The 16,705-nt window shown below is 51.6% G+C and overlaps 1 protein-coding gene across 1 annotated transcript in view; it reads right to left on the bottom strand.

Moving 5' to 3' along the window:
• The window catches only part of RIN3 (Ras and Rab interactor 3), a 166,511-nt gene that overhangs the window by 17,119 nt on the left and 132,687 nt on the right, over window positions 1-16,705 (bottom strand). The window contains exons 8-9 of the mRNA XM_023546647.2: window positions 14,143-14,274; window positions 4,520-4,683 (exon numbers count right to left, since the gene is read on the bottom strand). Of these exons, the coding sequence (XP_023402415.2) occupies window positions 4,520-4,683; window positions 14,143-14,274 (296 nt within the window). The remainder of the gene's footprint in view (window positions 1-4,519; window positions 4,684-14,142; window positions 14,275-16,705) is intronic.

Here is a 16,705-nt window from a genome sequence, read left to right as displayed (position 1 = left end):
ATTCACTCCCTTCCTTCTCTCTTCTGCACTGAGCCCCCTTGTACCCCAGGTGCAAAGCTGGGCATGGAGGGCAGTGTGAATAAAATCAGAGGTGTGGATCCCACCCCTTAGCACTGCATGGCTCAGCTGGGGCTGCTAAGGTAGGTGGTACAGCTCAGCTCCTTTAGGGCTCAGAGAAGCAGGCAGGGCAGGGCAGGAGGGAAGGCTTTGTGGAAGGGCGGGGGACAGGAGGTGGGCAGGAAGGATGGGGGGTTTGGGACAATGGAGTGGGCCCGCACATGAGCAAAGTGGGCAAAGGTGAGTGGAGGCCTGGGGGCTGCTGGGTCGCACACACTCACACAGTTCTCTTGCAGCCCTGCGGGGAGGACGTCCCTCAGTGTGTCTGGGTTTGAATCTGCTGCCACTCACTTGATCTCTCTGAGCCTCTATTTTCTCAATTGTAAACTGGGGGTAACATCAGTCCTATGTCATGGTTGTGAAAATGCACATAAAATGAGCCCAGCGCCTGGAACACAGCCTCTTCTCTCCCCTCAACCGTCCAAGGGCAGGTATGAAATAGTGTGTGCAGGGCTGCCCCCTTGTGGAAGGAGCGGTAACAGCAAGCTCAAACGTGCTCCAAGGGTGTCTTAGTAACTAAGGCTACAAGTTAAGAGTCAGACTCCCTGCTGCCTGCAGCTTCAGGGGGATTAGTCCATTTCCTCCCGGAGAGGTAAAGTCCCACCCACTCCCTCTAGGTCTTAAAGGCTGCCTGTGCCCTCCTTAGGAGCCCTGGTGGTGCAACGGTTAATCGCTCAGCTGCTAATGGAAAGGTCAGCAGTTAGAACCTACCAGCAGCTCCTCAGGAAAAAGATATGGTCATCTGCTTCCATAAAGATTATAGTCTTGGAAACTCTATATGGTTCAGTTCTACTCTGTCCTATGGGGTCGCTATCAGTCTGAATCGATTCTACAGCAGGGGGCTTGTTTGGTTTGGTGCTCTCCTTAACGCTTTTTAGGCCCTCTAAGGCGAAAAAGGGAAAACCTGGTGGCACAGTGGTTAAGAGCTATGACTGCTAATCAAAAGGTCGGCAGTTCGAATCCACCAGGCACTGCTCGGAAGCCCTATGGGGCAGTTCTACCCTATCCTCTAGGGTCGCTATGAATTGGAATCGACTCGACGGCAATGGATTTTTTTTTTAAGGCGAAAAAAAGGAAGAAGACCCTCAACGAGATGGATTGACACAGCGGTTGCCACAGTGCGTTCAAGCATAACAACTGTGAGGATGGCACACGACCGGGCAGTGTTTCGCTCTGTTGTGCATAGGGTCGCTATGAGTCGGAACCAACTTGAAGGTACCTAACAACAACAACAACAACAACAACAAAGGGCCCTTTGGAAACCCTTGTGGCATAGTGGTTAAGGGCTACGGCTGCTAACCAAAAGGTCAGCAGTTCAAATCCACCAGGCGCTTCTTGGAACTCTATGGGGCAGCTCTGGCGGCAAAGTAGTTAAGAGCTTGGCTGCTAACCAAAAGGTCAGCGTTCAAATCCACCAGCTGCTCTTTGAAAATGCTGTGGAAGCTCTACTCTGCCCTATAAGTTCGCTGTGAGTCGGAATTGACTTGACGGCAATGGTTGTAAGGGCCCTTTAAGAAGCCCTTGTGGTGCAGTGGTTGAGTGCTCAGCTGCTAACCGAAAGGTCAGTGGTTCAAATCCACCAGCTGCTCTGCAGGAGAAAGATGTGGCAGTCTGCTTCCGTGAAGAGTAACCAAATCCAAACCAAACCCGTGGCTGTTGAGTCGATTCCAACTCACAGCGACCTTGGAAACACTATGGGGCAGTTCCACTCTGTCCTACAGGGTCGCCAGGAGTCAGAATCAACTAGGCCGCAATGGCTTTTGCTTTTTTTTTTTTTAAAGGGCCCTTTAAGGAGCCCTGTATTGAAGTGGATAAGTGCTTGGCTGCTAACTGAAAGAAAGGTCAGTGGTTCGAATCAACCTGCTGCTTCTCTGGAGAAAAGACCTGGCCATCTCCCATAAAGATTACAGCCTAGCAAACCCCATGGGGGCAGTTCTACTCTGTCGCATGAGGTCACTACGAGTCAGAATCAACTTGATGGCAATGGGTTAACCTTTAAGGTTCCTGGGTGGTACAAATGATTTGCACTTAACTACTAACCTCAAGGTTGGCTGTTCCAACCCACCCGGCGGTGCCATGGAAGAAAGGCCTCGCGATCTGCTTCCATAAAGATTATATAGCCAAGAATACCCTATGGAGCACAGTTCTACTCTGTAGCACACGGGAGATTGCCATGAGCTGGAATCAACTTGAGGGCAACAGGATTTTTTTTTTTTTAAGGGCCCTTTGCACCTACTGGAGCCCTGGTGGCATAGTGGTTAAGAGCTCAGCTGCTAACCAAAAAGTCGGCAGGTGAAATCCACCAGCCGCTCCTTGGAAATCCTATGGGGCAGCTGTCCTACAGGGCTGCTATGGGTCAGACTCAACTCAACAGAAACAGGGTTTTTGGCTGCACCTGCTGGTGACTATGGGGGTCTGGGCTTTCGCTCCCCAAGGAAGGGATTTGGGGTGTGGGATGCAGGAGAGGCACTGGGAGGGGTGTGTCCTCCCCAGGTGGTGTCCTTCCCAGACTCCAGGAATAGTGCTCTGGGGGCTCGGGCTGCTCTGCCAGCCCTGAGTGTTCCTCACCCGCCATCCCAGGCCTCTCCCTAAGCTCCTGCCTCCCCAGCACCCATGCTCCACCTTCCTGGTGCTCTGCCTGGCTCAGCATCAGCCCAGTGTAAGGGAAGCCTGGGCCAGGCTGGGACCAAGAGTGTCCATATTCCCAGAGTTTGGGGGAGGCATGTGTGGGGAGGGGATGGGGGAGTGGTACACCCAGCTGGCTGGAGTCTGCTCGTTCTGCTTGGGAGAGCGGACTGTGTGCGTCTCTTCCCATCTCCAAGCTCAGTGATGCCAAGTTAGTAGCCTGAAATCGGCTATAGTGGAAGTATTTACACCATGGAAATTGACAGAGCAAAAATCAGGGCTTTTTCTCCTCCCTGGAGAGCCGGCTATTAAACATTTATCAATATGCAGTGGGTGGGGGATGGGTATCAGCTTGGCAGCCGAGAACATGCCCCCTGGAGGCCGAGCTCATCTGGTTCACAGCCTGTACTGATCGGGAAACAGGCCCAGGGAGGTGTGGGCACTTGCAAGCTAGCACAGTCCTAGAATCAGAACTCCGGGTCCTGCCCCCATCCCCCCACCCCAGGCCTGGGCTCTGCCAGTTACAGAGGTGCCATCTTGAAAGCTAGATCCCAGGGGGCGCTGTTACAGCTCTGGATTGCTGCCTGCACGCTCTCCAGCCCTGCTCTAGTCCCAGCCCTTGGCTTGGGGTCCTGACACGTGTGGGACGTGGGCCTGCCCTTCAGAGGAGGCACCTTCACACACTGACGGTTACACTGTGGTGTGGTACCTGCTGTAGTGGGGGAAGTACAGCCGGGAGCAGAGGAGGGTGTAGAACCCAGCCTGTGGGGACAGGGGGCTAGTGAGGGGGTCAGGGAAGGCTTCCCAGAGGAGGGCCTGTCGAGGAGCTGAGTTACCTTGAAGGATCGGCAGCACAGAGCTGCTGAAGAAGGGAGATGGGTCAGCATGGGCAGAGGCTGAGGGCAAGGGAGTCGCGTGCAGGTTTGGGGAACTGTGAGTAGCTGGACTTGATGAAGCCTAGTGGTGTGGGATGATGGGAATGGAGGAGGAGGCAGGCGTCTGGCCATGAATGGCTTCTATACTGAGTTTATACAGAGAGATGGGAGTCCCTGGATGGTGCAAATGGCTAACTGGAACATTGGAGGTTTGAGGCCACCCAGAGGTAGCTTGGAAGAAAGGCCAGGTGATCACTTCTGAAAAATCAACCGTTAAAAACCTACGGAGCACAGTCCTACTCTGACACGCATGACATCACCATGAGTCATAGTAGAGTCCAAAGCAATTGGTACAGAGAGATTGGGAGGGGGTGGGTGGCTCACAGGGCTAGGGAGACCCTTGGCAGCAGCTGCATTTGTCCAGAGACCAAGAGACAAGAGCATGAACTGGGATGACTTATCTCCACACACAAACACACACCCCAAACTCTCTACGCAATTCCAACTCACAGCAACCCTATAGGACAGCGTTGAACTGCCCTATAGAGTTTCCAAGGAGTGGCTGGTGGATTCAAGCTGCCAGCTTTGGTTAGCAGCCAAGCCCCTAGCCACTGTGCCACCAGGAGTCCTTTATCCTCACATTCCTCCTGTATCTGTCTTGCCTGTCCACCTAGAACACATGCCTAGTGGTACTTTCCCTGGCCCACCCAGGTCCCGGGAGCACGGCTTGGCACACACTGCCCGGCAGGGGCGGGGGCTCCTTCCTCTGGTGGAAGCACTGCTCCGAGGGCAGGGCTGGTAGCCAGAGCAACCAGTCAGGTGTCATGGCTCCTGAGCCAGCGGGCAGGCAGCTTTGGGCATAGTGTCTGGGCCATAGTTCCTCCCTCCATCCCGGGCGTCACCTGCACGGAGGAGCGGGAGGCACGAGCTTTGTTGAGAGTGCGCCGACGCTCCCAGCGGTGGATGGAGTCCTGCACCTCCACGCTCAGCTGCCGGGTCACTGTGATCTTGTCGTAGTTTTTGATGTGCTCCAGGGCCCCGTAGGTGGTGGTCAAATAGTAGGAACCTGCGGGGACAAGGGTATGGAGGGTTAGCATCGCCTAGTCTCGCCCCCAGAAGGGGAGCAAGTGCAAGCTGGTCTCTCGCTTGGCATCTCCCTCCCCCACGACAGGGCGCCCGAACCTTATGCCACCTCCAGGCTCCACCCACCTCCGCCCCACCCACCGCCTCCATGTAGGCCCCACCCACAACCTCCAGGCTCCACCCACCACAGCTGCCTGGCATGGTCCTGCAGAGGTTCAGCACCTGAGCGCCTGCCTACCCCGCGCCCACCCCGCAGCCTCGGCGAGCTTCCTGAACGGCCGTGGCGCTGCTCGAAACTTTGTATTGGTTCCCCATTTGGCACTAAACTCTTGCTTATTTTTAACATGATGTAATGGTCCTGCATGGACTTTGTCTGGAAGGATACATATGAAACATACCTGTGGATGCCTTCAGGGTGGGAGAGGGGGTGGCTGGGAGACAGGGGTGGCAGGAGACTGTTCACTGTATACCTACACATACTGTATACAACCAGAATGCTCCTTAAGAATAGAGGATGGAGAGACTTTGGCTCGCTCATTTTGGACACATCATCAAGAAAGATCAATTGCTGAAGGGGAAACCCGTTGCAAACCAAACTCATTAGGGTTGAGTGGATTCTGACTCAGAGCGACCCCATAGCACTGAGTAGAACTGCCCCATTGGGTTTCCAAGTCTATAATCTTTACGGGGATCCCTGGTGGCGCAGTAGTTAAGAGACTGGCTGCTAAGCAGTTGGAATCCACCAGGCGCTCCTTGGAAACCCTATGCGGCAGTTCTACTCTGTCCTATAGGGTCGCTATGAGTCTGAATCGACTGGACTGCAGCGGGTTGGGTTGGGTTAGGTTAGGTTAATCTTTTCAGAAGCAGACTGCCACATCTTTCTCCCATAGAGAGGCTGGTGGGCTCCATACAGAGGCATGGGGGTGGGTGGTGGGGAAAGGGGCACTTGCCTCTGGGTGCAAGTCCAAGGGGGTGCCAGATGCAGCACGGAATGACATTCCCAGGTGCCACAAATATGAAAGGCGCCTGACCGAGGCAGCTGGGGAAGAGAGGGGAAGGCGTTTCTGCTGACCTATTGCCACTATCACCGTCTATTCATCTTGAAATAGGGTGGGGGAACAACTTTGAGATTGCCCCTGGGTGTTCCTTACCCTTGCTATGACCCTGTGTTCCAACTGCCTTCTGTTTAGTTAGCAGCCGAACGCTTAACCACTGCGCCATCAGGGCTCTTTGGTAAAGAAGAGAGTTAGCAAAAACAAGGGAAACCCTCAATGAGATGGAGAAGCCCAACAACGTGCTCAAACATATCAAAGATTATGAAGATGGTGCAGGACTGGGCAACATTTTGTTCTGTTATTTGTAAGGTCACCATGAGTTGGAACCGATTCCATGACAACTAACAACATACTTTTGTACTTTAAGATTTTGAGCCATGTTAATTACCTATTCTAAAAAATAAAAAGAAAAATACTTTTTTAAAAAACTGTTGTAAGAGAAATTTCAGTTACAGCTACACTATATTACATGCGATTTGTAAAGCTTTAAAGTAAGTAAAAACATTGAGTTGTTCATTTCTCCTTAATTTGCATCTTCTAAAGTAAATTAAGCTTTGAGATACTTTGGAATGCAAAATTTACGTGAAGTTTTAAGATAAAAGACAATGATTTAAAGAACTTTTATTATTGTGTGAGTGCTTACAAATTTGCTTTCCTTAACTTGTTAGGTGCTTCAGTTAAGAAGTTTGAGAAGTGGCAACCTCATTGAAAAAGGAGCCCTGGTGAAAGATGGACAATGGAAATGGAGAACCCAAGGTAGAGAAGGGGAGGGCACTGACAAGTAGCGGGGTTGGCAACCAATGTCACAAAACAATATGTGTATTAATTGTTTAATGAGAAACTAATTTGCTCTGTAAACCTTTATCTAAAGCACAATTAAAATATGAATAAATAAAGATAACTGACCTTAAAAAAAGAGAAGAGAAAAGAAAAGAAAAAGGAGCCCTGGTGGCACAGCGGTTAAGTGCTTGGCTGCTAACCCAAAGGTTAGTGGTTCGAACCCACCCAGCAGCACTGTGGGAGAAAGACCTGATGATCTGCTCCCAGTGGGCAGTTCTACTCTGCCGTGTGGGAGTTCGAATTGACTTGCTGACACCTAACAACAAAAACAGCCTTGTGAGCCTCTTCACTTTAGAGGAGGAGAAACTGAGTCCCAGAGAGGGAAGGTGACTTGACTAAAGTCACGCAGTGGCCAGGGGCCCAGAGGAAGAGGGCCCTCAGCATCCTGGTCTCGCCATTTCCCTTGGGCTTCTGTAGGCTCCTCTCCCACTCCCCAGGCCTTTCTCCTGGCCCTTTAGGTACCAGGACAGTGATGGCATGGTGACATGAGGCAGATTCTGCCACGGACCCACCTGAATTTCATTTTCCCCTCCTTTCTAACTAACTGAAAACTGAACCCCTCTTTTATTTGGGGAAGCAACACTCAGCTAAAAATGCTCACTTCCCAGATTCCCTTGCACATGAGAGAAGGGAGGTGGGCCAGGAGACCCTGTTCTAGCTACTTAGATGTAAATGGAAGTCTCTGGGTGGTGCTTCCAGGAAAGCCTTTGAAAGGGACAAACTCAGTTGCTAAATCCCCTCAGGTTTTTGCCTGTCCTCCTTCTTCCTGCCTTGAACACAGAGGTGAGCCTGGAGGCAGAGCAGCTGTCCTGTTATTGGAGGCAACAGGCACAAAGACAAAGGCCCACATCCTAAGGAAAGATGCAAAGAGTTGGGTCTCTGATTCCCTGATGGTAGGAGTAAAAACTGCCATCCTTATCAGTGGCTGTGATGGTTGAGGTTGTGTGTCAACTTGGCTGGGCCATGACTCTAGTGGTTTGGCAGTTACGATGTAGTTTGGAAGTCAGTATGATGTTGCAATCACTTCCATGATGAGATTTGATATAATGTGATCACCTCCTTGACCGACTCTGCTGTGAGTAGCCAATCAGTTGAAAGGGAGTTTCCTTTCGTACGTGGCCTGCCATCGAATATAAGTGGAGATTCTAGCAGGGCTGGGGGCTTTTGCTTGCTTGGATCTGGCAGCTGGCTCCTGTTATCTGACCTCTGGTTCTGGGGACTTGAGCTAGCAGCTTACCTTCAGTTTTGCCTTTCTACCATGGAATTCGTTGATCTTCACAACCTGTGAGCAAGAACCCTGATCTTTGGTTCACCAGCCCCTTCGGCTATGTGAACCAGGAAAAGCCTCTATCCTGACGCACAACCTTGTGACTTTCCAGCCTCTACAACCTTATGAGCCATTTTCTTAATATAAATCTCTCTTTCTATATTTTTGGAAACCCTGCTGGCATAGTGGTTAAGAGCTATGGCTACTAACCCAAAGGTCGGCAGTTTGAATCCACCAGGTGCTCCTTGGAAACCCTGTGGGGCAGTTCTGCTCTGTCCTTTAGGGTCGCTATGACTTGGAATTGACTCGACAGCAATGGGTTTGGCTGGCGTATATGTATATGTATATGTATATACTTTACTGGTTTTGCTTCTCTAGAGAATGCAGCCTAAGACAATGGTTTACCCCAGAACTTCTCGATGCAAGAGACAAATCAGCCCCTCACTCTTATTTAAATCATGATCAGTTACATTGTTTGTTATTTGCAGCCCAAAGTATTCCCAAATTGCTACGTTATATGAAGTTGCCTGCATATCCCCACACATTCCACAACCAATATGGGAAAAGTTCACACCTTAGCTGAGTTGTGGTGTTAGATAAATGGGCTGCGGCCTCAGGCTCATCCACTCTTTTATAGCAGTGTAGTGTAAAGATAGACATTTTTGAAAAAAGTGTGTCAGGGCTAACACAGAACTTAGCTTGGTGTCCCTAGTCAGAGAAAAGCTACTGCACCACTCATGTGTCTCCCTTTATAGCTGAGCTCAAAGCCCGCGTCTGCCGGGAAGCCTTCCTGGATGCCTCCAGCCCTTGCTGTTCCGAGAGCCCTTGGCACCCCTGGATAGTTCTGTTTCTTGTAGCAGAGGGGCAAAGTGCAGTGTGCTGATTGAGAACTTCCGGTTTTGGAGTCAGACGACAGGGCCTAGGTCCTGGCTTTATCCCTCATCGGCCAGCCCTGTGACCTTAGGTGAGTCACTATTCTCTCTATGCCTCCGTTTCCTCATCTGCAAACCTCATAGGGTTGTTGTGAAAAATAAATGAGCTAAATACATGTAAAATGCAGTGCCCAGTAAGGTGTGAGTCGTTGGATGACCTAAGGGAGGTGCTCTGGAGGCTTCTCAGCCTATCGGGCGAAGGGGAAGGAACTCCAAACCCTGCCCATGCACTGCGGTTTGCTGCACTCCGGCTTGCCTAGCGCCCTGCTTTTTCCGTATGGGGCCCTCCCAGCTGACCTCCCTTTGACCGAGGACCATGCAGTACCCCCAAGGACCACTAGGTGGAAGTCGACCCTACTGTGACTTTTGAAGCCTGTTTTCTTTGGGGAGAAGGTGTTACACATTGATGGAAAAAACTGACTGCCCCGGGGAAGATATTAACCCGGTGTGGCCAGCTGTCAGCCAGCATGGGAGGGGATGTGGGAAAAGGGGGCAACAAGGGCGCTTCTGGGGTAGGTCTGGATTTTGAGCTGGCTCCGCCCAAGTGCCCCATGATTGATGGGCATCTGCCCAGGGTGGTGGGAGCTGGGGAGGGAGGCTAGAAGTTGACACACAACCTTAACCATCCCAGCCGCTGATAAGGATGGTAGTTTTCAGCCTTCCCTACTTCCCACAGGAAGTCCCCATCTGTCACGCCTGATACACTTGTTGTATAGAAAGAAGGACCCAATCACTGATTCTTTGCCAAACATCAGCGCGTGGAGCCAACTGGAAGAGCGGAAAAGCCTCAGAGCACCCAGGGTCTGGGTTTGCAGGCTTTTTGTTGAACACAGAACTGTCTGTTCACACAGACGATGGGACCAGGCAGGCAGTGCCCAGCCCCGCCCTCATCTTGCCCCCAGCTACCTCTGTGGGCCATCACAGGCTCCAGACAGCTTGAGAACCCCAAATCTAGCTCAACACCTTCACTTTCCAAACCATTGAGGCTCAGTGACTTGTCCAAGGTCTCCAGGCAGCCAGAGGCAGAACTGGGACAAAATCCAGCTCTCGAATTTTTTACTAAACTTTGTGTTAGTTCTCCCCTTAGGTTCGAGCAACAGAAGTTCTCAAGAGTCTGGACGGCAGGGACCAGCACCCCAAAGGGCTCAGTCAGCGCTCCCTGCTCTCCCCTTTCAGGCAGGACCCGTTTCCGCCTGCACCTCAGTGGCTAAGGACCTGGGTGCCACCACCCAGGTGAGAGAGGAAGGCAAAGCAGGAGAACTCAGGCACCTCTGTCCTTGTGCCCTGTCCCTCTACCCTTGGGCCCAGACACATCGAGATGGGGGTCCAATAGCTGGCAGACTTGGAAGGCCAAATCCTTTGCCCAAGCTGCAGACCCTCAAGGCTATCAGCTCTGCTGAAACCTGTTTAGCATCACAGCAACACACAAGCCTCCACTCACAGACAGGCGGTGGCTGCATGAGGTGCACGGGCTGGGAATCGAACCTGGGTCTCCTGCATGGAAGGCGAGAATTCTACCACTGAACCAGCACTGCCCCTATTTGTACTCTGGCTTGCCTCAGAAATACTTAAAGTAGCTCAGCATAGACCAGCTCTCCTGCCTGAAGAAACCCTTCTTTCCTACCCAAACATATAGGATTCTGGGAACAGGAAGAAGGGAGGCCACGGGGGAAGGGAGGACAGGAGAGCTGGGATCCCTGCCTGGAGCCCTGTTGAGCTGCAAGGACTCAAGCTGAGGATGGTGCAGGAATCCCTGTGGTCAGGGTGTGGCTGACCATTGCGGAAGAACGCCTATGCTCAGGCCCTGTGCAGAGCACCCAGGGGTCTTTCCACCCTCTGCCCCCAAAGGGCGTTCCTGGACACTGTCTCTTAGACTTCACAACAACCCTGTGGAGTCAATGCTAATCTTCTAACAGGATTTTAAATGACTCCTCCTGCCCTCCCCCCCCCACCCCCCCCAGTTATAGTAGCAGCATAAACCCATCATGGAAAATGAGAAAACAGAAAAAAGTAACAAGAAGCAACTACTCTGCCCAGGCCTTCCCTGGTTACCTGAGCTACTGCAGACTCTGCTCCCTCTGCTGCCCGACTCCCCATCCCACCAGCCTGCTTCGTTTCTTCTCAACACTCATCAGATGAGTTCAGATGTGAAATTACCTTGTTCAATTACTTGTTTAATATGCTTAAGGTCTGACAACCCCCTCCCCACCACTGGGAAGAAACTCCGTAGGAAAAGGAACTTGCTGTCACCTGGCATAAAGTAAGAGCTCAGTGAGTATCTGCTGAATGGGTGAATGAATAGCCTCTGCCCAGGTACCTATTAGAGTCTTTGTGCTTTTCTTGTTGATTTGTAAGAGCCTTTTACATATAAAGGCTGTTAATTCTTGGTGTGCCTATCTGTGGGAGCCCTTCCTGTCCCCTGATTTACTGTTCATTTCTTATTATATTTACAGTAATTTTTGACATGTAAACAGTTTAACCTTTTAAGGTTACATGTATGACAGCCACATCACAGTAAAGACTCCTGCTGAGGGGGCTGGCTGGGTTGCCTCTCAGGGTCTAGTCCTAGGAAACAGGGTGTTTAGGGACAGGGCAGGAAGCCAGTTGTGCTCACAGACCTCTGAGGTCTTCCTGCTGCCCCCTCCTTCTGTTTCCTTTTCCCCAGGCTGGTGAGGCCATGGGAGATGGGTCATTGTTGCCTCTGCCCACCTGCCCAGGCTTGTTGTGCTTCTGTTTGCAGGTTCAGGGCCAGGGAAGACCAAGGAGGAAGGCTTGTGAAGGCCAGAGGTGGAGGTCCCAAAGTGCTGGGTGCAGTCAAGGCATTTGTTTATTTTCATGAAAATATCAGCCTTGCCTGTCTTGCCCTGTACAGCAGCCCAAGTGGCTGGCACAGAGCCTGGCACATAGTAGGGGCTCACTATCTAACTGCTGGCTGGCTGGCTGGATGGGTGGGTGCGTGGATGGATGGATGGGTAGGCAGATGAACGGATGGATGGATGGGCAGGTGGACGGATAAACGGATGGATAGGTGGACAGATGGACAGGTGGTTGGATGATGGATGGGTGGATGCGTGGGTGAATGGACAGATGGATGAGTGAACAGATGAATGGGTGGATGGATAGATGGGTGGGTGGATGGGTGGGTGGGTGGATGGATGGGTGCGTGAATGGATGGATAGATGTGTGGGTGAATGGATGGATAGATGTGTGGGTAGGTGAATGGATAGATGGATGGGTGGGTGAATGGATGGGTAGATGTATGGGTAGGTAGATGGATAGATGGATGGGCGGGTGGATGGGCAGGTGGATGGATGGATGGATGGATGGATGGATGGATGGATGGATGGATGGATGGATGGATGGATGGATGGATGGGTGCGTGAATGGATGGTTAGATGTGTGGGTGAATGGATGGTTAGATGTGTGGGTGGGTGAATGGATGGGTAGGTAGATGGATAGATGGATGGACAGATGGATGGCTGGGTGGATGGGCGGGTGGCTGGGTGGATGGGCGGGTGGATGGATGGATGGATGGATGGATGGATGGATGGATGGGTGGATGGGTGGATGGGTGGATGGGTGGGTGAATGGATGGGTAGGTGTGGGTAGGTAGATGGATGGATGGACAGAGATGGATAGGTGGATGGATGGATGGGTGGATGAATGGACGGATAGATGTATGGGTAGGTGAATGGATAGACAGATGGGTGGGTAGATGGATGGGTAGATGTGTGGGTAGGTGGATGGATGGATGGATGGGTGGGTGGATGGATGAGTGGATGGATGGATGGATGGATGGATGGATGGATGGATGGATGGATGGATGGATGGATGGATGGATGGATGGATGGATGGATGGGTGGGTAAATGGATGGGTGAATGGATGGGTGAATGGATGGGTAGATGTGTGGGTAGGTGGATGGATAGATGGATGGACGGATGGACAGAGATGGACAGATGGATGGATGGATGTATTAACAGGGCAATGGGTGGGTGGATGCATGCAGTGGGGAGCAGATAAGCACTGCTGAGGGAAGCCCAGCTTCTCCAGAATTCCTGGATCTCTTGGAAGACAGGTTGTCCCAAATGCAGGAAAATTAATTTTTACTAAAGAGGAGAAAACATAGTTCCTGGAGGTCCCAGACCCACAGCCAAACCTATACATGATGGTAAACTTCATGGCCTTAACACGTTCCTCTGAGAAGCCAAGAACTCACAGAGCCTTTCACCATCAAACTGTTACCCCAGGGACTGGTACATGCTAAAAATGCAAACAGATGCAAAGTGGACCTCTGATCTTGAGAACAACAAAGCCCACAGAGGACACTGGGGTCTGGGACTCTCGCTCCATCCTTCAAGGCTGAAGTCTCAGAGGACAATTGGGGCTCCCTCACAGCTGTTATCTGGGCTGGCTGCACCTCAGATGACGAGGCCCAGGGAGCTCTTGGCAGAGGGCAGCTGAAGCTAAATGGGCAGGGGGAAGTGGTGGGAAGGAGGAAAGAGGAAGGGAAACTGAGAGTAGGGTGGAGCAAACCACACTCGCCTTCATCCCTTTGCCTGTATCATTAGCATCCCTGCGCTGACAGAGGACCTGGCCCACGGCTGGAGGAGAAGGCAGTTGAGAGCCCCCGGGGGCATCCCTCGACTCAGAACTGACCATCACCTCCACTGTGACACCTGACCACGGCCACTGACCACTGCTGCAGCCTCAGTAGTCACACTCCCAGCTCTGGCTGTTCCCTTTGGGGAGAATGCCTTTCCCTTCTTTTGTCTGGCTGGCTCCTATTCATCCTTCAACGCTCAGCTCAGGTGTCACCTCCCGGAGGTGTACTGGGGACGAGGTGGGGGAGGGCAGAGAAGGGCACTTGCCCCCAAGTGCAAGTCCAAGGGGGCACAGATAAGGTACAGAATGACATTTAGAGGCGCCACAAATCTCTAAGGTGCCTGATTGAGGCTGCTGGACAAGGAGGAGGAGGGCGTTTTTGCCGACATGTGGCTGCTATTGACCTCTATTCATCTTGAAATTGGAGGGGGGGCAATTTCAAGATTTCCTCTGGGCATTCGTTACCCTCACTATGCTCCTGTCACCTCCTCCAGGAAGCCTCCCCTGACTGCAATGACCTGGGTAAGGTGCTCCCATACCCTCTGAGCATCCCACCGTTTCTGCATCATCATCTGTTTACCGGCCCATCTACCCTCCCAGTCCATGAGACCCCGGGTCCCTAGAGCTCAGAGCGAACCAGGAATCCAGGAGGTGCTTGTTGAACTGCCTGGTGTTCCCTGGTCCAGCTAGGTTGGGAGGTGCTAGGGGCCTGGGAGGCCGGGCAGGGCCCAGGGCGGTGACTTACCCTCCCCCAGCTGCAGGGCGGGGTCCATGAGCTCCATCATGTACTCCACATCCAGGAGCATCTCAGTGAGGTTGCTGCGGGCCAACACGTACATGAGCACAGGCAGGAAGTCATCGGCCCCATAGGGCTTGCCTGGGAGGAGAGGGAGGCAAACGTAGTGAGTGGGGCACCCTCTTTGTGAACCACTCCCAGGCCCCAGGAACGGGGCTGTGGTTTGCCAGGCGGGGGACGGTCACTCTCCGGAAGAGGAACTTTCCCCTTCTCTCACGGCTCTGGGGACATGGGCCACAGGTCAGCCTCACTGGGGAGGCCAGAGACAGAGTCCAGGCTTACGCAGAAGGAACTGAGAAAGATGCAGTCACTGGAGTGGGTGGAACCCCTAACCCTTTCCCCTTTCCCAGCTCCTGCCTGTGAAAGCCAGCGTGAGGACAAAGTGCACGGCAGTTTACTCATGGGCTCCCCCAGAAGGCAGCCGTCTGCCTGACACTGATGTCCCCTTGGAAGAGTCCTGTCCCCTTTAACAATGCCTTCTCCCCCACCTGCAAAACAAAACCCAAGGTCTGAAATTCCACCATCCAACCTTCATTCTTTTGGGTTAAGCAGCACCCTTTCCGGAGAGTTCATTTTAAACTGGTAACACTCCTGGAAGGAATAAGTCATCTGGTAGCACAATGGTTAAGTGCTCCACTGCTAACTGAAAGGCTCTTCAGGAGAAAAGACCTGGCAATGTGCTCCTGTAAAGATTACAGCCTAGGAAACCCTACGGGGTGGTTCTACTCTGTTCAGTAGGGGGTCACTATGAGTTGGAATTGACTTGACAGCACACAACAACAACCACCTTTGTAAAGTGATGCAACAGGTAAGCACTCTGCTGCTATCCAAAAGGTTGGCAGTTTGAACCCATCCGGTGGCTCCGTGGGGGAAAGACCCGGCCATCTGCTCCCATAAAGATTACAACCTAGAAAACCCTATAGGGCAATTCTACTCTGTTCTATAGGGTCACTATGAATTAAAATCGACCCGACGCACGGGTGGATTAACCAGTAAGAAAGGTACACACGGGATTACTTGCGCTGTTTACTAATCTGGAGTGTATAATTTCACATGGGTTTCACCACATCTGACCACATTTTTGATGTTGTGAAACCCATGTGAAATTCTGCACTCCACATTAGTAAATAAGCGCAAGGAAGCTCTCGTGTACTTTGCTTACTGGGTCATCTGTCCCTGGCTCGACGGCAGACAACAACCACCACCTTTGTAAAAAGGAGCCCCGGTGGTGCAACAGTTAAGCACTTGGCTGCTAACCAAAGGGTTGGTGGCTCGAACTCACCCAGTGGCTCCACTAAAGAAAAGACCTGGCGATCTACTGCTGTAAAGATTACAGCCCAGGAAACCCTATGGCGCAGTTCTACTCTGTCACATGGGACTGCTATGAGTAGGAGATGTCCAGGGCTCAGGGCATCTTGACAGTAATAATTCCTTGAAGGGTAGGCAGAGGGGACCTTGTAAAGGAAAAAGGGCAGAAAGGAAGGTGGTAGGTAGTCCCGGAGATGCTTCCCCAGTTTGGCGCTAGGCTGGCTCTGAAGACTGCCCACTTGACACACAAGGCCAAAGGCTGGACCTGTTGGATATGAATTCCAACAGGGATGGATCTTCCTGGAGCCCTCAGCGGGCATCCTGGTATACCTCTGTGAGTGTGCTGGGGAAAATGAGAACTTGACTGAGCCATGAAGCAGGCAGTGCAGCTCAGAACAGTGGGGAACAGCCACACCGGGTCCCCAACCCACCTCTCACATGAGATAACATGAAGCAGGTGGTCAGTGCTGTGCTGAACTATAACGGGGCTCCAGGCAAAAGGGAAAATGTGTGTTCCTATAAACACTTACCTAAATATCCTCCCATACTTTGAACCAAGTATGAAAAGTTAATAAATGCTCTACGGTAAAAAAAAAAAGAAAGAAAAGAAAAAAGTGACTATAAGTAAAATCCTGAGTTGCCCAATCTGTTCCTACGCCATTGTCAACCCTTCTAAACTAACGTGAGCCCAGGAACCACGGGCTGACTGGAAATGACGGTCCCCCCTGCAGAGTATCACAGGGCCATAAAATAGACAGACAGCAGCCTGTCTTTCCTGAAAATGTTGGTATTTTGTTCATCATAGATCTTTTTGCGGTCATTTTTTAAAATACTGTGTTAAAATATTATTTATCTTACATGGATATACCTCTGTTGTTGTTAGGTGCTGTTAAATTGATTTTGACTTAGCGACCCCATGCGAAAGGGTAGAACTGTCCCACAGGGACTTGGCTGTAATCTTTATGGAAGCAGATCGCTCAGTCTTTCTCCCGCAGAGTCACTGGGTTGGTCGCCAACCTTTCAGTTAGCAGCTGAGCACTTAATCTTTGCGCCACCAGGGCTCCTTTGAGTTACCTTATGACTCAACAATTCCACTCCTGGGTATACACCCAAGAGAACTAACAGATTAGAACCGCCCTACAGGGTTTCCAAGGAGCAGCTGGTAGATTCGAACTGCCTACCTTTTGGTTAGCAGCGGACCTCT

The sequence above is a fragment of the Loxodonta africana genome, chromosome 10 (genome assembly GCF_030014295.1).
Source record: "Loxodonta africana isolate mLoxAfr1 chromosome 10, mLoxAfr1.hap2, whole genome shotgun sequence".
NCBI lineage: Eukaryota > Metazoa > Chordata > Mammalia > Proboscidea > Elephantidae > Loxodonta > Loxodonta africana.
Note: the sequence above shows the minus strand (reverse complement) of the source record. Positions and strands in the feature narration are given on the sequence as shown.